Source organism: Dromiciops gliroides, chromosome 1, assembly GCF_019393635.1.
Source record: "Dromiciops gliroides isolate mDroGli1 chromosome 1, mDroGli1.pri, whole genome shotgun sequence".
Lineage (NCBI taxonomy): Eukaryota > Metazoa > Chordata > Mammalia > Microbiotheria > Microbiotheriidae > Dromiciops > Dromiciops gliroides.
The window spans coordinates 627,810,095-627,833,975 of record NC_057861.1 but is presented as its reverse complement, the minus strand read 5'-3'; the positions used below and the strand labels follow the sequence as shown (position 1 = coordinate 627,833,975).

General features: G+C 37.7%; 1 protein-coding gene across 1 annotated transcript in view; it reads left to right on the top strand.

Annotated features, from left to right (window-relative positions):
- LMF1 (lipase maturation factor 1) overlaps nucleotides 1–23,881 on the top strand; it is a 710,851-nt gene that overhangs the window by 48,199 nt on the left and 638,771 nt on the right. Inside the window, 1 exon segment of the mRNA XM_043976446.1 lies at nucleotides 6,371–6,680. Within this exon segment, the coding sequence (XP_043832381.1) occupies nucleotides 6,371–6,680 (310 nt within the window).

Genomic DNA, 23,881 nt, shown 5'->3' with positions numbered 1-23,881 from the left:
GTTTATAAAAAAAAAAAGAGCAAGGGAGAGCGAGAGTAGCTGTACCACTTGAATATTGCTACAATATGTACCTTTATTTTATTTTTCACTATTTATAAGGCTTTTATGCCATAATGTAGAATTTTAACTGGGTTAAACAAAAGCCACTGGAGAGAGAACAGCAGTTCTGAGTCAGTCCTCTTTTAGTATTATAGCATTTATCTGAAAGGAGGAAAAATTTCATCTGATTCAATTACATTTTCCATGTTGAATGAAAAAAGGAAATCCTTATGGAATATGTTGATTTATTTCTAACTGAAGTTGAAATCCCTTTACACATCTTCATAGTAAGCCAGTATCACTTCTTTCTGGACTATATTTAATAAAAAGGTAGAGATATGTAATAGTTACTTACAGAGTAACTTGTCTGTATGCTCAGTGATTATCATTGTTTGAAATGTTCATTTATTCTTGTCTGTTCACAGCCATATTTATAACATGACTATAGTGAAGTGAAGAATAACCTTTTGATTCCATGAATTGAAATTTCACTGGTTTTCATATTCTTATATTTTACTTTGAGGTGTCAAATTTCCCATTTTACTTCCCACTTTTCTCACTCAGGTACATTTAAAAATGTAAAGAGCTTTTTGTTCATTTTCATGAATTACATCCTTAGCTTCTGAGTACAAAGCTTCCCGGGGTTAATATAGCTCTTTAAAATAATAAGAACATTTTGAACCTTTTTAATAAAGCATTTTGTGGTCAAATAATTTTCTTTCCTTCAAGTGAAGAGTGGTATTTTGACCCAGTTTACAGAGATCAGTGTACCAAAGTTTATATACAACTCCAAATATAATCTGCACAATTCACAAATTTTACTTTTCCAATAAAGTTTTTGCTTTAAAAAAATTTAGATTAGGGATTGTGTTATATAGAACACAGTAAGATAGAGTTGTATCTTAATCCAGTGGGAAATTCATCTGTGTAGCTGTTACTAATTAGAGCTGGGGTTGGTAAGTTTGATGACATTTGGAGGCTCCTCATGACAAGAATCACAACTGATTTGGAATAGGGATTCAGTGTCTTGTTCTGAAACTATTTAGTATTCCTAGAACATGCCCCATCATTCCTTGTCTTAGCATTCACTTGTGTCATTCCTTCTTATAGTGTCCTCCTCACTCACTTTCTCCCACACAATTCCTATTGGTCCTTTGGAGTTCAGTTGATATGTAATTTCTTCTAAGGTTTTTCTGCTTTGTCCAGCTGGTTTTACCCTTTCCCTCCCTGGAAAAAAAAGTAAGCCATTTTATATTTACAATATAGCAATTTCATATTAGACTTTGTATTCTAGTTATTTGTATCTTATCTCTCCTGGGCCATAAGCTCTAAATACTATTTTTTTTTTTTAGTGAAGCAATTGGGGTTAAGTGACTTGCCCAGGGTCATACAGCTAGTAAGTGTTACGTGTCTGACGCCGGATTTGAACTCAGGTACTCCTGACTCCAGGGCCGGTGCTCTATCTACTGTGCCACCTAGCTGCCCCTGGACCATAAGCTCTAACAGGGGAGGAGCTTTATTTATCCTCAACACTGTTAAGAGTAATATCATGTTTTCAGTTGTTGCTTGATAAATGTTTGCTGAATAACTGGCAGACTATATAATAACAAAAATAGTTGGATTTGGTAGCAGAAATTTCATTTCATGTCTCCATTAACTTGTGTGAATTACCATTAATTTGATGATTTATTCTGTTACACAATCATTGGTTTGTTATTTATGATCAAATTCTTGTTTATAGATTAGAAAATTAACGCAAATGTTGCTACTGGAGACATATTGAAGCTTACTGCAAGCCCAAAACCTGCTGACTTTGGACAAGTTATTTCCTGCTTTGGTCCTCAGTTTTCAATCTGCACAATAAGAGGATTAGACTAGATGATCACTAAGGTCCCTCTGAGCTTTAACATAGAAGTAACTATGACCTAACGGGGATTCTGAAAAATGTTAGAGAACCTAGGAGAGCACTCATTTTTTTCTTTGGCACATCAAATTTTAGCTTAGTGACATAGAATTAATTGAGGGTTATAATGTCTTTAAAAACTTTTGATGCTTATTTTTCGCTTGTTCAGTAGTTTGCTAAAGTAGAAAACTACAGTGACTTCTTAAAGTCACAATTTTGAAGACCAAATGCATTTTAAATTCCTCTGTCTTAAACATGCTTTTATAGGTGGATGACCCTGGAGACCTTGGTGGGTTGGAGCCAGAAACAGAACTGCTTGCTTTTACTACAGAAGTCTTTTCAACATTATTGGAAAAACAAATAAACAGCCTCTGCCCCCCCCAACTCAGTCCCCCCAAAACCAAAATACACAAAACCTTGTTCCATTGAACCAAATCACCAATTTTAATATGAGGTCTCTGTAGCTTTCAAAAGTTGGCTCACAGTATGAATCCGCATTTTTTGTTGGGGTTTGTTCTTTTGAGATTTAATACTATTTAAAGTAGGAACTGTTTCCCTTATACTAACTACTTTTTGCATTGAGAAATGTTATTACATATTGTGAATTTGTACTCATGAACATTAGTTTTGATAGGAACAATAAATAAACTTCTTATTTGGCTAAAGGAAAAGTCAGAAATATTTTATGTGGGAGGTTTGGTTTTCTAATAGGTGTGCCTTCTCCCCCCCCCCAGGCAATGGGGGTTAAGTGACTTGCCCAGGGTCACACAGCTAGTAAGTGTCAAGTGTCTGAAGCTGGATTTGAACTCAGGTACTCCTGAATCCAGGGCCGGCGCTTTAAACACTGCGCCATCTAGCTGCCCCTATAGGTGTGCCTTCTAATGGTCTTCTTATCTGAATCAGAGATGAGAATAGTAATAAAAATTAGAATCTAAGAAAGGACATCTGGGAGCAGTTTTGTTTTTCTCTGTTCCTAGGAACAGATATTTTTATGAAGTTAATTAAAAGCTAGATTTTGCATCACCTTCAATAATGTAATTCTAAATTGTCATGATTACTATTACACAGTCATATTAAGTAAAGATGTTAGAGTAAAGTAGGTAAAAATGAGCTTTGTATGGTAATATATTTATGCCATGTTTTCTAGTTTATAAAGTCCAAGTGTGGTTATCATTTTATGGATTAAAAAAAACCCTGAGGATAAGTGAAATGAAGTAGTTTACATACAATCAGCAGGTGTCAGAATCAATGGCAAAATACTGCAACAAAAAGCTATTCCTCATGCCCTTTAATTCTAGTGCCTTCCTTCTGTGATCATCTCCAATTTATACTTTATATATCATATTTATACATAATTGTTTTCATGTCATCTCCCCCATTAGAATGTGAGCTCCTTGAGTGAAGTGACTTGTTTTTGGCCTCTCTTTGTATTACCAATGCTTAGTACAGTGCCTAGCATATAGTAGGAGGAAGAAAACAAATATTTGTTAAGCACCTACTATGTGCCAGGTACTGTACTAAATGCTTTACAAATATCTCATTTGATCCTCAAAACAATGCTCTGAGGTAGGTGCTGTTATTATCCCCATTTAGCTTACTAAATGCTTGTTGACTGACAGAATTAGAATCAACAGATTTCAAGGAAGCAGATTTTATTTTATATGAATGCTTTTTTCTTCCTTTCCCCAGAGGTTTTGGCATCTTTACAGTAATAACAGCATATTGTGGAGATACGCTTTACTTCAAGATGGAGAGGTCTAGGCTAGATTATAGAATGGTTAGATTCAGAACAGACTGAACCTCCAATGGGTTGATATCTAGGCATAATCTGACATGGACTCCTTTATTGATAGAGGGGCTAATGGAGGTGTTTAATTCACGTGGAGGGTCTAATAGAGATAATACATAAATAGAAGAGCTATAGGATCAGCAGGGATCGGTTGGTTACTCAGTTTGCTGTGCAACGGGAGTGTTCCATAGAGATAACTATAGCAGCTTCATCGGTAACCCCGGGTACAATAGCACTACTGTTGCCTGAAACTACCTTTATTTCTTTGCTCATGTTCTACGAAGTGGGGGTAGGCACTGGTCTCTCAAAGGCCAGTGGGATCTGGTCTTTAAAAGATCCAGTCACAAATGTAAAGCACCTACTATGTGCCAACCATTGAACTAAGTGCTTTTGAACAGGTGTAGCAAGGGTGCCCTGTAAGTTGGGCAATTCCTTAGATGGTAGAGAGTCCCCTTCTGGATCTTTATGGTGGGATTAGTGGTTCCCTGATCATCCTAGCTCTGCTACTTAACTATCTGTGTGGGCCTGGGAAGTGAGAACTTATCTGGGCCTCAGTTTCCTCCTTTGCACATGAGGCAATGGGACTAGATACTCTTTAAGATCCCTTTTAGCTTTAAATCTTATGATACTGTAATTCAAACCCATGTCTTCTGATTACAAGTTCAGTGATCTTTCCTTTACATTGAGCTGCTAACAATAGTTTGTTTTAGGTAGAAATAGTTTGTTTTAGGTAGAAATCGCTGCCTATTGGTTATCTTAAACTGTATTTATATCTCTTAGACCCCCTCAGCCTAACATGTTTAAGATGAAACTCATTATCTTTCTCTTCAAACCCTCTCTTCTTCCTAAACTTCCCTGTTACTGTTGAGGATACTACCACCCTCCCAGTTACCCAGACTCATTAACCTAGGTGTTCTCCTTTACTCCTCACTCACTCTTACTCCTTTTAGTCAATTAGTTTTCTTATCCTGTCATTTCTACCTTCCTAACACCTGCCTTATAATCACCATTTTCTTTTCTTAAATCATGACCACTCTGGTGCAGGCCCTTTTCCCTTCATGCCTGAACTATTGCAGTAGCTCACTGATTGGTCTCTGCTTCAAGTCTTTCCCCATTCTAGTTCATCCTTCCCTCAGTGGTCAAAATGATCTTCCCAAAATGTAGGCTTGACCGTGTCCCTTTTCTGCCCATGTTGCTTCTCATGGCATGTAGGATCAAATATAAAATCCTCTGTTTGACTTTGAAAGTCCCTCATAACCTGGCCCCTTCCTACCTTTCCAGTCTTTTTGAATTTCCTATTACATATTCTGTGACCCAGTGATACTGACCTCCTTGCTGTTCCTCACACACGACATCCTGTTTCCCAGCTCTGGGCATTTTCACTGGTTATTTCTCCCATGTCTGGAACTCTATTCCTCTTCATCTCCACCTCATGGCTTCCTTCAAATCTAGGAATAAGCCTCATTTTCTTCAAGATTTCTCTGTCCCTCCTTAATCTTAGTGCTTTCCGTCTGAGCTTATCTTCAGTTTATTTTGTTGGCATCTCCTTTGTACAGTTATTTGCATGTTATTTCCCCCATAAGACTGTAAGTACCTGGAGAGCAGGGACTATTCCTCATCCTCCCTGCCCTTTAAAAAAAAATCTCCAGTACTTAGTAAAATGCCTGGCACAGAGTGATTGCTTTCTAAGTCATTTATAGACTACTCTAGTGTGTATACTACAATACATTGGGAAGATGTCATGAAATCCCCAGGGTAAGAAAGTGATTTTTGCTATAGATATGCCACTTTTGTTTGGGCATTATTAGAGATAGATTTAATAAAGTCAGAGAGTATAGTTACTTGATTCATAAATTCTGATTTATTATTAATTTTCTCTTCACAAGTAAAGGCAAACATAACTTAAAGATGTAAATAATATTGTAAGTTATACTGTCTTATAGAGCAGGCTTTCTTAATCTTTTTTGTGTTATAGAGACCTGGTGAAGTCTATGGTGTCTTCTTCAGAATAATTTTTTAATTACATGAAATTCAACAAATAGGATTACAAAGGAAACCAATTATATTGACATATAGTTAACAAAATATTTTTTAAAATTAATTTAATGGACATTTGGTTAAGAATCTCTGGCATAGAGTAACTCCATTGAACTTCAAAGGAAAGTCATCAAAATATCTTATGATGATGAATGAAGAGCTAAATGATGGAGTCAAAAGTTCTGGATTCAGGTTTTTCTGAATCCTCTTTTTTTAAAGGAAGGTGGCAGACCTTTCGATTGGGTTGTTTTCATTCAGGTAAGAAATTTTGGGAGCCCTTTCATATTCTTCAAAATACTGTTTTCTAAATGATAGATGAGTTAAAACATGGTAAGTCAAAAACTGTAGTTTATCTTCTTTGGAAAGAAGAACTTATTCACTCTACCATAACTTCCTACCTTACCTCTTTTCTATCTAAGATTTTACAAGTTCAGAATTCCTTAAAATCATAGACTAAACTCCTGACCAGTAGATTCTTTTCTGTTTTTCACTCACACAACATGGTTTCATTTACACACCTGAGCAATTAATTCTCATTAGATTCAAATAGCTGGTTTTAATTCATTTTTCATATTCACTCTTTAATTGTGTTTCCTTTACAGTTGTGGCCTTCTTGGTGGCTTATAATCAAAACAAACAGTTGATTGGAGAAAAGGGACTCCTGCCAAGCAAACTATACCTAACACAAATTCAGCAGTACTTCAGAGGTAAATCTCCCTGGGATTCCTTCACTTATTCTCCAACAATCATCTGGTTCCTGGATTGGTCACATATGAACTTCATCTTGGATTCAATATCGCTTCTTGGCCTAGGAGTTTCAGCTTTTATAATAATAACTAGTTGGGCAAATATGATTCTCATGGCTATACTCTGGATTCTCTACTTTTCGCTGGCCCATGTAGGACAGATCTGGTAAGTGGAATAAATAGCCCCTTTTCCCCAATTTGATCCTCAAATCTGTGATCTTTGAAAATTGCCACATTTCTGGTAATGTTTTACATAATCATACATGTATAACCCACATCTGACTGTTTGCTGCCTCAGGGAGGGGGGAGGGGAGGGAGGGAAAGAGGGATAAAAATTGGAACCTAAAACTATAAATAAAAATGTATATTATAAAACAATTAATAAATTGAGAAACGCTAAAAGAAAAAGAAAATCGCCATATTTCATGGTTCACTAATATGGTCTGCCACATCTAAGCTGAATTGTATTTTTTCTTTGTTGTGAGAGCCTTTCTTTCATTTACGTGCATGTTTAACTGTTCAGTAACCAGAGTTCAATAAGAGTTGCCATTTGAAATGAGATGAAGTATTTTCAGCTTAGTGTTGAAAACATTTTTCACTCTAGTTCCTGATGCTTCTTATTGTGACATGAAGAATGATCCTGTAATCTTAAAATCTGTATCAACAGAATACACAAAGCTGAAAAGCTTTACCACAAACCATTTACCTGTTGTTCAAGGAGCAGTAGCCTAGCCAAGTTTAGATTCAGGAACCAGGTATTGATTTTTTGTTCATAGGCAATCATTAAAACTCTACCAAGATAAGGAGATTGTATTCTGCATTGTTGTATTTCACAAGTACAAAATGGAGGAGATATGGCTAGGTAGTCATTTACTTTAAAAAAAAATCTGGGAGTTTTAATGGACTATAAGCCTTGTCTGAATTAGTAGGGTGATGTGATAACCAAAAAACCCCCCAAAACCCAAAACCAAACCAAAAACTAATATAGATTTAGACTATGTTAATAGAGACATAGTGTCTGTAATCATAGATGCCCTGGATTCTCTTCTATTTGGACCATACCTGATGTACAGTGTTCAGTTTTAGGCACCTCCTTTTATTTTTTTTTGGGGGGGGGAGAGTGGGGCAGTGAGGGTTAAGTGACTTGCCCAGGGTTATACAGCTAGTTAAGTGTCAAATGTCTAAGGCCAGATTTGAACTCAGGTCCTCCTGAATCCATGGTCTGTGCTTTATCCACTGCGCCACCTATCTGCCCCCTGGGCACCTCCTTTTAGAAGAGACAAGTGATAAACTGGACGGTTTCCAAAAGAGAGTAGCCAGGATAGTGCCTTAAGAGGATCAGGATGATAGCCTGAAGGAGAGAAGACATGAAAGGGACTGGGATATGATGGAGATCCAAGAATGTCTGAAGAGATATAATAGGGAAAGTGGAATTGGATTGTTCCACTTGACCTTAGATGGTAGAATGAGGAGATATGAGTGAAAGTTGAAAAGACTCACATTGAGATTTTATGTAAAAAAAATTTGCTAACAATTACAGCTATCCAGAAATGTAATGGTAGAAGTATTGAAATGGCCACTTGCTAATAATCAAACTTGCATCTGAAACCTCCTATGTGTGTTGCAGCTTCCTATTAGAAAGTGAAATCCTTGAGTGCAGAGGCTGCCTTATTTTTCTATTTGTAGCGCCAGTGCTTAGCACAACGTTTTATACATTTTTCCCATCTTCATTCATTCATGTTGAAGTGGGGCTCTTTATTCAGGTAAGCATTAGATACAGTGACTCTGAGGTTGTTTTCAACTCTGAGATTCTGTGATTATATGACATTCTATAGGAATCAAGTGGATGCGGTCACAGGTCCTTTTACATACTGAAGAAGTTGGAGAGCATAAATTCCCTCACCAGCACAAATTAGTTAACTCTTTTCAGAGTTATAAATATGGAAACCATTTTAGAGGTATAAATATAGAAACAGGTTTTTCCTATACGGTTGATGTCATGGTACCTTTGCCAAGAAAATCCCAAATGGGGTCATGAAGAGTTGGACATGACTGAAACGACTGAACAACAGCATCAAGGTACAGTGGATAGAGTGCTGAATTAAGAAGATCTGGGTTCAAATCCAGCCTCAGACACTAGCCCTGTGACCTTGGGTAAATCACTTAACCTGATTTGCTTCAATTTCCTCATCTGTACAATGAGAATAATAGTATCACCTTACCTCCCAGGGTTGTTTTGGGGCTCAAAAGAGATAATTGTTTTTTGTTTTTCAGGGCAATGGGGGTTAAGTGACTTGCCTAGGGTCACACAGCTAGTAAGTGTCAAGTGTCTGAGGCCCAGTTTGAACTCAGGTCCTCCTGAATCCAGGGCTGGTGCTTTATCCACTGTGCCACCTTGCTGCCACCTTGCTGTCCCCTTGAGATAATAATTGTAAAGCACTTAGCACAGTCTCTGGCACATATTGAGCACTATATTAAAGTTAGCTATGATCATCATCATCCCTCATGATCCTTTTTTTCATAATTCTATTCTGTTTTCATAAATAAGATCAACTTTTTAGTTGGATATGGTCATTAAATTAAAATTGTTAAAGTTCTTATCAGGTGTTTATATTTTTATAGGCCAGAGGAAAAACCACTCATAGATCTAGAACCATTTTAGTTTTTACTGTTGCCTTTTCTGATTGTGGTTGCCAAGCCACCATGACTGGCCTTTTTGAATTCGCCAGAGGCATAATAAATTTTGCTCCAGCCTCTCATTTCCTTGTATTTTTAATACAGAATTAGCATAAGGACCTTCTCCTCTGCCCCCCAAGTGCCTGAGTTAATTGTGTGTGGTGAGGAAGTCTGTTCTCTCTCAGTTATTGCCTTCATTGCTCATTCTTTATACCCCTCAACTGATCTCACTAATGTACCACACTTTTCTCCCCCTCTACCCTCCCCTTCAACTTTCAGTAATAGGCATATTACAGCAAAGGTGTGACCTTTTCTCCACAGGGGGCAGAGGTGTAACATTCTTCCAGAGTTACTGAGTTGCTGCCAAGAGGAAGAAAAAGCAGCATTTTGCAATATGTGCCAATTTAAAGGCTATCGAATGGCTACTGTTGCTTTGTTTCAAATGTGAAGAAGGTTGTTTTCTCTTGGGGGGTGGAGGGCAAACTTTTAATCTTTTTTTCTCTTAAGGTGATTTCCATTGCTTTAAAATATAATGAATTATGATGACAATTGGTGACATAATTTATGGGATTGACATTTAAGTCAAAATAGGATAAAGTTTTGATAACTTAGAATTATAAAACTTTTACAATCATTAAGTCAAAGTAATTTGGAACTGGAAGAGAACTTAAAGATCATTTAGTCTAATCCCTCATTTTACATATAGAGAAACTGAGGAGTAATCTGCCAAATATCACAGTACTTATTAATTCCAGAGCCAAGGATAGAATGCAGGTCTTCTGTCTCTTTAAGTTCTGTGCTTTTTCTACTACACCACACAAACTCCTTATAGTTGGGTGTTGTTTACTAATTTTCAAGGTATGGGCAAATTTTCTTTTAGTCTTTATTTTTCTTCATATCTCTGCTGCATGATATGGTGGAACCTTCCCCTCTCCCTCCTTTCCCAACACCTTTTCTTCCTTGAGTTTTCATGACACTGTTCTCTCTTCCTTTTCCTACCTGTCTGTCTGCTTCTTTTGAGTTCCTTTGCAGGAACATCTTCCTTGTCCCCCCTCTTGGGTATAGATTATCTCAGGCCTTTGTTCTGGGCCCTTTTCTCTTTCATTTCTACATTCTATTTCTTGGTGATTTCATTAGTTCTCATGAGATCATGAAGATGACCCCCATATGCATAGATCCAGCCCCATTTTCTCTTCTGACCTCCAGTCCTGAATTACTAATTGCCTTTTGGATGTGTCCAAATGGATACTTTCTAGGCATCTCAAACTCAATATGTCCAAAATAGAACTATTATCTTTTCTCCTCAACCCTTTCCATTTCCCAATTTCTCTGTCATAGGCACCACTATACTTTGAGTCACCCAGGTTCAGAATCTGAGAGTTACCAAGAATTCTTTCCTCTTCCAATTAGTTGCTAAGTCTGGTGGATTCCACCTCCATGATATTTCTCACATGCTTCTGCTTTTTTCTCCCACTCACATGATTATTATACTAGCTTAGGTACTCTTCACTACTTGCCTCATGGCTTAGGTCAGGTATATGCCAGCACTAAATACAAATTCAGGATCCAGGGAGAATGAATCAATGAACCAATTAATGAAAAATATTTTTAGTAAGTAGTAATACTCAGCAAGAACATATACTGACAAGTGCACCTCTGTAGGTCCTATGATGGTGGCACACAACAGGTTGATAAAAATAATGGCCCACATAGGAATAAACAGTCTGTCAGGTCTAAAGAGACCCCCTGCTTGATACTAGTTTATAAAGGCTTCATTAGAAAAGTAAGCCTTGATGCATATAGTCTATCTCAGCTCTGGGTTTCAGTGACTAAGTGCTATGCATATATATTGAATTATTAAAGCTTTCTGGCCTAGCTATTCCACTCCTTGGCCCCAGTCCTGTCCTGACTCCAGTGGGACCAAGCAAGACCATATTAGAAGCCAATGGTCAGGGCAGCTAGGTGGCGCAGGGGATAGAGCACCGGCCCTGGAGTCAGGAGTACCTGATTTCAAATCCGGCCTCAGACACTTAACACTTATTAGCTGTGTGACCCTGGGCAAGTCACTTAACCCCAATTGCCTCTCTCTCACACAGACACAGACACAGACACACACACACACACACACACACAAAAGAAGCCAATGGTCAATCACTCAGACCTCAGTTCTAGGTACTAATGAATAGTATTCCCATGAGGAACAATGACACTCTAAACAAACAAACAAAAAAGGAATCATAGCTAAAACTAAAACCTTTATGAGTAGAATAGTTGTGTGGCAGGATAATAAACCAGTCTGAATAGTACAGAAGAAGCTAAGTGAAGAAGATAAAGCCTGGAGGACAACATTGGGAGTGTAAAGCTTCTACAAGAACTGGAAGGACTAAAGGACATCTCTGCTCCGAAATGAGGTCAAATGCAGAAGCTGAAGGTTTATACTTCCCTGCCTTGCAGTGTGTCCCTTGGCCTGAGATAGCTTTTTTCCTTTGGCTTTACAACTTGTTCTGTATAATCTGAGCCTTTCTTGGCAACATCTACCCCTATGCAGATGAAATCACACTTTCTGGCCTAGGGTGGAATGATTCCAAATTTCTGTGGTGGTCCCATTGCCTATTCCTTGACTTTTATCCACATTTGAGACAGAAGGATTCACTGATGGTACCTTTGCCTTCCCTATATTCCACCTCTCCAACGTTGTCAGGGTCTTTTTTTTTTTTTTTAGGATTTAATTATATAAAATTCTTTAATCTTATGCCTTGCAAATACAGTTTACTACAGTCATTAGTCACAACAATTATTCAAGGAAGATAACAAAAAAGGAGACAAAATGCTTCAGAAATTTCCTTCAAGGAAGTATGGACAAGCTGAATTTAGATTGGGCCTGCAGGGAGTTTAAAAGTGGTTTGGATCACACTGTATGCATATCAAAAGTACAAATCATCCCTAGAAGAGAATGTGAAAGACCTGGTAGATCACATTTCTGTTATCTAAGGTTTCAGGGGGAATGAACTAATTTTTGAAATAATGGGAGAAATGCTTAAAGGAAGAAACAGAAAAAAGACTGTGAAGAGGCCAAAATCAAGTCTTACTTATGTCAGAAGGTTGTGTCAGAGGGGGAATAAATAAGATGCTGAGAAAAAAGGTAAAAAGAAAGCTCATTGAACATTTGGAGCTGTGTAATAGACACAATGGTCAGGGTCTTCTATCCATCACCTTTACTGCTTTTCTTTAGTATTTAGGGATGATTTTTCCCAAACCATCCAGGAAGGAAAGTAAACATAAGATTCAGGAGGAAATCTTATCTTTCTCCTTTTTCTACAGTTTTCAACAAAATTGATTAGGGACAAACAATTTTTTTTCCAGTGATCATACTGGTGTTGTGTTGAGCAGTAAAACACCGTTGCTATTACCACCTACCCCCTTTTCCCTGTAACTGGCATTCATTATAGAAGTGCTGGTCTGGGAAACTGTTCCAGTTACCCTCATCCCTCCACTTCCTTCTCCTCACCCCTAGCTGGCAGTGTGTGAGGGTAATCACCATCCCCACAAGGTAAATCAGTCATTTGTCAGTCAGGGGCCAAAAAAACCCCAACCTCTAAGAAGTCCATTCCAATCCTCTGTGAAGCCCGCTGCCTCAAGGAGATAGGCCAAATGAAAGTGCCAGGGGATATGATGGTATTTATCACAAACCTGTAAAATTCTATAGATGAATTAGGTCCCTTGATCAGAGAAAAGAATGGAGTGATCATGAAGAACAAATCTCTCCACATTATTCCTTTCGAGGGAGGGAAAATGTGGTCTTTGCTAAGTGCTGACATGGCCCACCTAAATAAATAAATAAAATGGTCAGTTTAGTTCTATATCACTGTCTATCAGCAAAGTTCTGTCACTGGTCTTGGTCCCACCAGAAACCAGTCCCCAATCATTTAGACCCATAGAAACACAAGAAGACTGGAGAAAAGATGATTTGATTCTTTTTTCCAGTTAGGGCAGCCTTACAGGCCATCCAAATGCCTTGAAGCTTGGTCTATTGGGACTATTGCTCAATTCCTGCCCTTGGGGATTAACCCAGGTTAATAACAACAACAACCTAAATGATTAAAAACAAGATTCTTGCTTCAGTCCTCAGTGACTAAGGAATATGCAAGCACTTTAAGTCGCCAATGCTAGGCAGAATGGCTAGCTCCTTAGGGCTCAAGGCCTGGGCATAAGGAATAAGCCTAAAACACTAGGCTTATTGCAAGATCCTCTTAATTGACCTCCCTGCCTCTAGTTCCTTCCCTCTTCAATCCATCTTCCCCATTTGCCAAACTGATATTCCTAAAGTTTGACCATTCAGTGATTCTTGTTCCTTTAACAAAATATAAACTCCTCTGTTTGGCTTTTAAAGCCCATTCCTCTCTGGCTGCAGCATCGTTTTCTAGACTTTTTGATCATTGTTCTCCTTCATACACTTTGTGGTACTGACTTTGTCACACTGGCTTTGTTTACCATTCCCAAACATGACATTTCTTCTCCCTTCCTTGTCTTTTTTGCAGAGGCCATCTGTGATTCTTGGAATGCACTCCATCATTACCTTAAAGAATCCTTAGCTCCCTTCAAAATTCAATTCCTATGCCACTTCATATATGAATCTTATTCTGATTCTCCTGGTTGATGGTGCCTTCCCCTGAAATTGCTAATGCTTCCCTCCTTACCGTTCAGTCTTTCTTAGATATGTTATACCCTTTCAGATTATTTCTGTGCCTTTGCTTCATGCCTGCCATGCATTCCTTCCTCACTGTGGCCTCTTAGAATCCCTAGTTTTCAGAAAAATTCAGCTCAAATTCTACTTTCTTTGAGACCTGTCCCTACATTCCTTAACTGTTGGTGTCTCCCTCCCTGAACTTACATAGTATATATTTTCATTTTTGTCTTTATTTTTGTCATTGATTCGTTCTTCAATGATGAAAATCATAACCCATTGATATCTTCCAGTCTTGTAAGACTTTTCTCCATGTTCTCTCAAAAGTTTGCTAAAGGGGGCCCACTTATCATAACAGAGACTTTCCTTCCTCTCTCCCAGTATCAGGATGGTGGAACACTTGGTAATCTACCTGTCTTCTCTTGTTCTTGCCCTATGATAGGTAGTCAGTCAATCTTTTCTTCCTGTCATATCCTTTGGTCCTTTTTTCTCTTGGAATCTCTCTATGGTTATGTGTTGTCTGCTCCCGCCCAGCATGCTTTTCTCCATTGCTCTCTATGTGATATTCATCTTTGGTTCTTCAGAGAGGAGTATTTTGTATTTTGTTGCCACATACATTGATAAAGTACTAGTATTGAAAGGATAGATATTTGCTTTCATGGGAAGTTGCTATCAGTAAAAGAGCCTTGCAACTTCTGAAAGCAAACCAGCTCTATCTCCTCCTCTTGTTTTTTGCTTGTTTGTTTGTTTTCCTCCTCTTGTTTAACTCATGGCCCAATTTGTTGTCTCCTCTCTTTCCCAGGTATACATACTATTGGATATGCTATATAAGGCATGTTGAAATTTCTGCAGTAAACATTCTTAATCCTTTTAGTCCTTCCTGTGTGGATAGACAGGCCACTCATTTGAGTGATTTTTAATGCCTTTAATGAAGATCTGCAGAGTTCTGGGCCTTGTTGCAGTCAGCACAATGCTGAATCCGAACAGAAGCACCTGAAGGACCGCACTAAAAGGGATCTCTTTTTGTCCCGGACTCTTGGGTCAGCACACAGCTCCCTCTTTTATGCCTGGTCTGATGTTTAGTATCAGAGGCTTTAGGACTCTTTACTATTAAATACTGTAACTACTGCCTTTCCCTGGTCTTAGACTGCTGCAAATAGGTATGAATTCAATTTATATTTCTTCTGTCCATAATAGTGACTCGTTCCAAATCCAAATTCCTAAGTATTCTAATTCAATGAAACAGATAATAAGTACCAATTATGTGCAAGGTACCACACTAAATATGGGGGTGTAAATATAGATGAATGCATACACAGTTCTCATGGAGTGTTCATTTTAATTTTGGAGGGGGAAGAATCTAGATAACTATGATAAAAAAGCTTAAAGATAAATACAAAGGAGGGGCAGCTAGATGGCACAGTGGTTAAAGCACCGGCCCTGGATTCAGGAGTACCTGAGTTCAAATCCGGCCTCAGACACTTGACACTTACTAGCTGTGTGACCCTGGGCAAGTCACTTAACCCCCATTGCCTGCAAAAAAAATAAATAAATAAAAATAAATACAAAGGGATAGATTCAAGAAAATTATTATGATTACCTTGAGATGGGAGTGATTATTTTCAACCACAGTGGCCTTTGGATTGGACCTTGAAGGAAGAAAGGTGAATGGAGATGGGGAGCTAAGTGGAGTAAATGTGAGGAATGGTGTGGTCAGAGGTATAAGAGAGAGAAGAGATAATGGAGGAGTCCACTGTAGTTGGAATGTAGAATACTTTTAGGAAAGTTGTATGAGCTGGACTAGTTGATTGGAATCAGATCATGGAGGGTCCTGAATGCCAAGATAAGTATTTCATATTTTATTTGGTAGGCAATGGAGAATCAATGGATATTTTTGTGTATAGAATGATATGACTAGAACAGTGCTTTCGACCATTACACTGTGCATATAATTTTACTTCTGTGAGGTCTATACTCCAGAGGGATCAAAGAAAGAGGAATAGGACATATGTACAAAAATATTTATATCAGTTCTTTTTGTTTTGGTAAAGCATTGGAAACTGAGGGTGTGCTCAATAATTGGGGAATTGCCAAACAAATTATGGCATTTGAATGTGGTGCTATAAGAAATGATGAAGGGAAAGAGTTCAGAAAAATCTGGGAAGACTTGTCTGAACTGATGCAAAGGGAGAAAAACCAGGCAAAAAATGTATACAATAACAAGGATATTATAAAGAGATCAAATTTGATGGACTTAGGAACTCATTAACATAATGACCCAAAGGTCTCATGATGAAACATGCTATCCCTCTCCAGAAGGAAAGCTGATGGATTCAGAGTACAGATTGAATCTCCTCCTCTCCTCTCCTCTCCTCTCCTCTCCTCTCCTCTCCTCTCCTCTCCTCTCCTCTCCTCTCCTCTCCTCTCCTCTCCTCTCCTCTCCTCTCCTCTCCTCTCCTCTCCTCTCCTCTCCTCTCCTCTCCTCTCCTCTCCTCTCCACTCCACTCCACTCCACTCCACTCCACTCCACTCCACTCCACAGGATATATAAGTTTAGTTGTGGCAGGCGCATGTAAAAGAGATGATTAGAAATAGAGATGATAAGTAGATGATTAAGAAAGCAAGAAGGTAGACACTGGAGGATTTCAATGAATAGGGAAGAAGTTAGAGAGAGCTCTATGTAGTGGTTAGTGTAGACTGCTTAGGGAAAGAGAATCATTGAAGGGATTTTGGGTTGTAAGGAAAATGGTGAGGCAGCCAGCTTGTTTTAGGAAATTGACTGGAAGGACAGCTTTGGTCTATAACCTGAGTGTCACATCCGGATTAACTACCAGAAATAGCTTTGATAGATTGTTAGATCTCAAAGAAATCAGTGAGATCAAGTCCAATCCTTTCATTTTAGAGAAGTGGGAATTAGGGCACAGAGAAGTTAGGTGACTAGCCCAGGGTCACACAACTAGATAGTGGTAGGGCTGAGACTAGAACCAGATCTACTGATAATCAGCCTTGGGTCCTGCCTTGTGATCTCTGTCCCTTTCCCCCCAGTGTGACTTTTTTTTGGGAGGGGAGGCAATTGGAGTTAAGTGATTTGCCCAGGGTCAGACAGCTAGTCAGTGTCTGAGGCCACATTTGAACTCAGGTCCTCCAGACTCCAGGACTAGTACTCTATCTACTGTACCACCTAGTTGCCCCTCTATGTGAGTTTCATAAAGCCTTGTAGCTAAGTTAATTCAGTATCTAGATTACTTAGCAGAGAAGCTGGGTGAAGTTAAGTAACAAAAACCAAATTTGTGATTTAGTTGGGCACAGCTGGACTTTGCAAATAAGCCGTATATATTTATAAATTGCCAGGCTTTGCATACTGTGATTCTTCCCAATATAGTAAAGAAATTCATGGACTCTATGGGATGTTCTAATGTCTCACTTTTGAGGATAGTTATGAATGGATTAAAATGGAAAGGTTTAAGTCTCAATAGATTTTCCTCATTAGGCTATTATCTCTGAGGCAATAAAAACAAACAAGACATATGTTAAGTGTGGGCATCTGCAATCAAACCTCCTGTCTTAGAGCAGATGTGGGAATCTTTCCCTCCCTCCTCCTCCTCACACCCTTTTTATTTGGGAGGAGGAATAAGTCTAAGAGGTGTCCTTTGCACATAGTGGGGCTGGTGAGTGGTAGAGCATGGAAGGAGTAAAGGATAAAGGAAAAATGGAAGAGAGAGAGAGAGAGAGAGAGAGAGAGAGAGAGAGAGAGAGAGAGAGAGAGAGAGAAAGAGAAAAGGAGAGAGAGAAGTAGGAAGGGAACAGGAGAGAGAGAGTGACAGAGACAGAGAGGACTTTGGGGGGGTTTGCTCTCATTTTGTGGAAAGGATACGGCAGCAAGTTTGTAGCATTCTAGAGACATCTTTTATTTATTTATTTATTTTTGCCAGAGGAACTACATGGATTGGGACTGGGAAACTATAAGGAATGGCAGAAAGTTGGAGAGAGGGAGGAAAACTGTTCTGTCCCTCATTCAAGTGACTGAGAACGTCAGGTGGCCTGTGCTGTAACAGCTGCCATATTAGGAAACACTACTCTAGAGACTGACAACTATCTTTGGGGCAGTTGCTCATTTAAGGGCCTCTTGTTTTACTTCCATTTTTCTTTGTATAAAACTCTTTTGTAATATTGTAAACTTCATCTTCACAAATAATCACTTTTGCATAATGGTTTCACCCAATTATATGTTAGAAAAATAGTTTTATTTTTTTCCTTTTGTTGTTGTTCATTTGTTTTTCAGTTGTGTCCAACTCTTCGTGACCCCATTTGGGGTTTTCCTGCCGGAAATATTGCAGTGGTTTGTCATTTCTTCTCCAGATCATTTTATAGATGAGGAAAATGAAACAAATAGGGTTAATTGACCTGCCTAGGGTCACACAGCTAGTGAGTGTCTGAGACTAGATTTGAACTCAGGAAGATGAGTCTTCCTGACTTCAGGCCCGGCACTCTATCTTTTGCACCACCAGCTCCCCATTTTTTTCACCCCTTACTTATTAACAGTTCTACCTTTCACCTTCCATGTTGTACCCAACACTACATATCCCATGTTTATTCAACAAATATTTAATAAGTGCTTACTATGTGCCTCCTAGTGGAGTGTAAATATGAAAGTCAAGGAGCCACTATATTTCTTTTGTTACATTGCACCTCCAAGTAGATTAACAGAAGAATGACATTTATGTAAGTAAATGCTGCATTTGATATTGAAAGTAAGCTTCTTCTACAACTTTATGTTGTGACATCAGTTTGCTACTTTTATACAGTTGAAACTAGGGCAATATGGTCTAGTGGATAAAGGCAGTTGGACTGAGATCATCAGGTATACCCGTTTTCTAATCATGACTTTGTCACTAAAAAAGTGAATAAGGACTGATTGTTTTTTCTTTCTGTGGAATGGTAAAATAAGGTCATTGTCCTATCTGACGGAGTAGAAAGAGTGCTGCAATTCCTAGGACTTATGGTTTGCACTCCTGCATCTTGTGGTTCTATGTGATCCTGGGCAAATAACTTCTACTTTTACCTCACTGTGACTCAGGCTTCCTCAGCCATAAAATGAGAGGGTTGGACTAGATAGTTAGTGCTAAGATCCTTCCGGCTCTAAACCTGTTGATCCAGAATTTCTAAAATTCTGCAGATACCCATGACTGTGAACAAAAAGTTGAGAAATAAAGAGGTTGAAAAGAGAAACATATCCCCCTAAAATTTTGTCATATCTTTATGTTTATATTGTATTTTACAATGTATATAAAGCAATTAACATCATGCTATATGGAGAATAATTTTGTAGTAATTCAATCAGTCAAAAAGATGTTATGTTAATCTCAAGTCCTCTCATTTTGGTTTAGTTTTACATGACATATTAAACAGGAAATTAGGTTCATACTGTGTGTGTGCATGTGTGTGCGTGTGTGAGTCAGAGTGACCCATTGCAACAGTTCATTCAACCATGGATGCATTTTTCATTAAATACTCTGCAGTGGGTCACTGGTTGGTCAAAAACACTATTATTGTGCAGGAACTATAACATTGAGTTGTATAAAAATGACTATTGCCTAGTAAGAAAGAAAATTTTTTTGGGGGGAAGGTGAAGTATGATTGATGCAAATAACAGATATTGAATAGCAGTTTTGTCTTAATAGCTTCTTTTTTAATTAGCTATCATATTTAAATGGACTTGACAAAGGACCGCTGAAGTAGTAAGGAGAACCATGATCCTTTTATACCCATTTAACCTTAAATGTTTTGATATATACGTGTGACAGAAAGGATCTTACCTTCCAGGTGATTATAATCTGCTCATTTCCATCAGGCTAATTAATATTCATTCTAAGTCTTATTAGAACTTTCAGTACCTATATTGATGTTAAACAAGAACCTTGAACATGGTTTTCTATTAGTCAAAGTAGTTGACTAAAGATGCTCATTGGTTGGTACTTTGAGATATTGCTGTTTCTTAATCTACAAAAGAGTTTAAATCACAAAAACATACTAGTTGTAACAACATGGAGTTATTTTCTGCAGCTGTTGGTTTTAGAAATCACTATTCCATCTAACTACAAAAGCACAGAGGACTCATTTAGTTTTTAAGTTAAAATAAAACTCTAGGATTGTGTTGTATGTAACCAGCAAATTTTTGGACACTGTTTGGAAAAAAAAAAATTTTTTATTTTAAAGTTATTTCCCAACCACACCTAGATTCTACTCATCAAAAAAGAAAAAAAGATTAGCCCCATGTGTAGTTTTAAAATAGCAAGAGCCAATCTTGTTAAATATACATGGCCAAAAATATTACACTTTATTTTTTTTTTGGAAAAATATATCTTTCCCATTTGTATATATCAAAAAGTAGCCAACTCATATTAGCTTAAACTTTCAAAAATCTAATATTTTTCTCAGAAATGATGGTTTTGGGAGTTTTTGGATGAAAAAAAAAACATTATTGGCAACTAAAAAAAGGCTTATCATAATATTTTCAAGTCTGAAATCTAATTTTATACTTGCATATGTAACATTATGTATATGATACAGCAATTGTTATTGTGAATTTGAGTAAATTTTCATAGTAAAGTGGAATGAATATTTTGATTATCTTCACCTAGCACAAGAAGATGGATTGTGTATGTGACATTAAATGGATTTTTCTTCATTATGTTTTTTTTCCTCCCGTTGTGGGGCAGTGGGGGATCAAGTAACTCGCCCAAGGTCACACAGCCAGCAAGTGTCTGAGGCCTGATCTGAACCCAGGTCCTCCTGAATCCAGGGCCGGTGCCCCATCCACTGCACCACCTAGCCACCCCCCTTCATTATGTTTAATACTTAACACCTCCCCCACCCCCACCCCCACCCCCACCCTCACCCTCATCCTGATTTGGATGGTTGTCTTCATATTAAGAAAAACTTGAGAGAGAGAGAGAGACAGAGAGACAGAGAGAGACAGAGAGACAGACACAGAATAGCAAAGACATTTCGGGGAAGTGATGACTGAGGAGAAAATAGATTTTTAAAAAATTGTTTCATGCTACCACATAATGAAAATGAAGCACAATTTATTCTTTTTATGTCCTCATTATTTTAATTTGAAGAGGGGAAATGTATTTGTTTTGGGTGCAAAGCTAGAGACACCAGACACTGCTGATTGAATGGTTCTTTCAACTCCTGCCCAGCTGGCTTCAACTCAGTATAAAGAGGAAGCTTCAGTGGAATAACGCTACCCTTTGAAAGACAGGAAGGTATTTATTGCAGGCGATAGGTATGTTTGATTTCCATGTCTTTGGATCTCAGTAACTTTGGAATAGGGTTGGGTTTCATGAGCTCTTCATGATTCTGTCATTGCATTATGGTAGAGATAATTAAGATTCTTCCCTTTTTGACTTACTTGATAATATTTATGAATGGGTCCCTGATCATCAAGGTTTTAATTTTGGGTCTCCTGATGATTTGGCTGATTGAAATTAGTACTTATATCATATTGTACTATAGCTTATGTGACTATTAAATTATTACCATTGGAATTTCTCCCTAACTTAAAGACTACTTTGGTATATTTTTTATCTCATCCCTGGGGTGCTCCATCTTGTGATCTAAATTTAACCCATCTTTATCTTCTCATCCTGTGGTCTCTTCTTGACTCCGTTTTCCAGGAAATCCTCCCTGAGGAGTCTACATGTGTTGGGGGCCTTTCTCTAGGTCTTTTAAGTAATATTAAGGATTAGTAAGGAATTTTGAGCTATGTGGAAGATATAATCTTTATAAATACAAAGCAGAATTCTTATTTTGAATTTATTTTATTTTAGTTCAAGCAATGTATTCAGTGATGAGTAATGCTATTTATATTTTAGTTTTTAGCAAGATTAGATTTCAGAAGTAGGACTAGGGGGCAGCTAGGTGGTGCAGTGGATAAAGCATCAGCCCTGGATTCAGGAGTACCTGAGTTCAAATCTGTCCTCAGACACTTGACACTTACTAGCTGTGTGACCCTGGGCAAGTCACTTAACCCCCATTGCCCCGCAAAACAAACAAACAAACAAACAAGAAGTAGGACTAATAAGTTAGTTTTGTATTTTATCCTGAGTTTTATCAAATGCTTCTGGGATAGTATTCCAAATGAAGTTTCAAAGTTCCTCTTGATTAGGTATACCCTGGTCCCAGCCCTTACTAGAAATATTTCTTATGACTTGTAAAGACAGATGAAAACTTCGTAAGTTTTTTCAGTGATTGTTATGATCACAGGTGCCATTTCCTCCAGTGAAGTCTTCTTTGACTTCCCTTCACAAATTCTGAATAATCTTTCACTCCTTGAACCTTTCATATCATTCTTAGTGTTTCTCTTGTGTGCATGATTTATTTTATATTTTGGTTATTTGGGCATGTATTTCCATTCCCACTTCACAATAGGTTATAGACTCCATTAGAACAGGCATCCTTTTTCTATGTTTTTATCTCCCAAAGTATGACACATAAGAGTCTGCAAATGGTAGGCATGATTACTTAGTTGAGTAGAATTTAATCACAAGTGCCATGTTGTTTTAAGGGTTTTCTTGAGTAGCCATGGCTTAAAACATCTATCAAGAATCTTTATTAGTAAAAGTTATATGTTTAGAATACATGAAGATGAGACTTGGAGCCTTTAAAAGGCTCCTTAGGGTATTTGTGTAGGTCTGTTAAGTTATGTATGTGATTGTGGCAAGAGATACCATAGACATTATGGACCAGACAAGGCCAATACAGAGGTAAGATTCAAGCATGAGTAAAGGATTTTTTTTTTAAACTTCATGGCCTGTCAAATTAGTAACGTTCCTAAGGTCTTTAACTCAAATTTCCTTCAGATCAGCACTGTCTTATTGAATGACTCATTATTAAGTTCTCTTTTTGTGCATAATACTGATTATAGTCAATATACATATTAAAATTTTGTACTAAGAAAAACCACTGGGCTGGAAATCAGAGATCTAAATTTTTACTCCCAATTCTGCTACCCAAATTGAGTAGAAATTGTTCTGAAACCAAAACTAGCTGTGTGACCTTGGCCAAATCACTCTAAGGCCCCAGTTTCTTTGCAGGTTCAATGAGATGGTTTTAAAGTTTTCTCTAGGTTGAAAAATATTTAAAATATGAGTTATCTTTAACTAGTTCCCTTGATGAATAAAAAAGCCTGTGTCTGAATTTTTCATGAAAAGTGAGTTATGCTTCTAACTACAAAAAATGCTTTTTCATATTAGGCTTAAAAATGTGTGATGGGAGAATATGGTTAGTTTTGCCTTTGGATGCACAGGGGACAGAGGATTTATTTCTGGTATTCATCTTACTCAAGATTGAAAATTAAACTGTATTTCCAGTTAGACAAAATATGGAAAGCATTGTATTGGCATTTAGAGTTTAGATGGTGGCATAGTTAAAACATCGTGAGTTGGTTAAATTGAAGTTGTATCCTGGGATCTTTTGCAACTTCTTCTTAGAAGGAAGAGAATAGGATGGATCCAGCTGTGACAACAGAGGGTGTTTCTCATCATTGTGGGGTTTTTTTTGAGAATAAGGATAAACAGTAAAATATGAATATTTCTAATTTCTTGTTGGTACAGATGGAATGTGTAGGCCTTAGAACTTGGGTATAGTTAGAGAAAACATATTCAGAATAAAATGATTTTAACTAGTCAGGTCATCCCGACTTGGCCTAAGTTGGCCAATGAAAAAGAAAAATAGATTCTAAGTTATTAAACAGTGCCAGTTTCTCTTCCTACACTGTTGGAATGCTGTTCCTGTTTTTTAGTGCTGCGATTATATGTGGACTTATTTGAATAGAAAAAGTCGGAAACTGTCTCCCTTCTGGATTAAACAACATAAAGACAATTTGGAGGGGAGGACATTTAAAATTCTGTTATGTTTCTTTTAAGATACTTTGTAAAGGTTACTGGAACTCAAGGGACTGCTATTATACAAGCCAATAAATATTAAATGGTCTATAGACA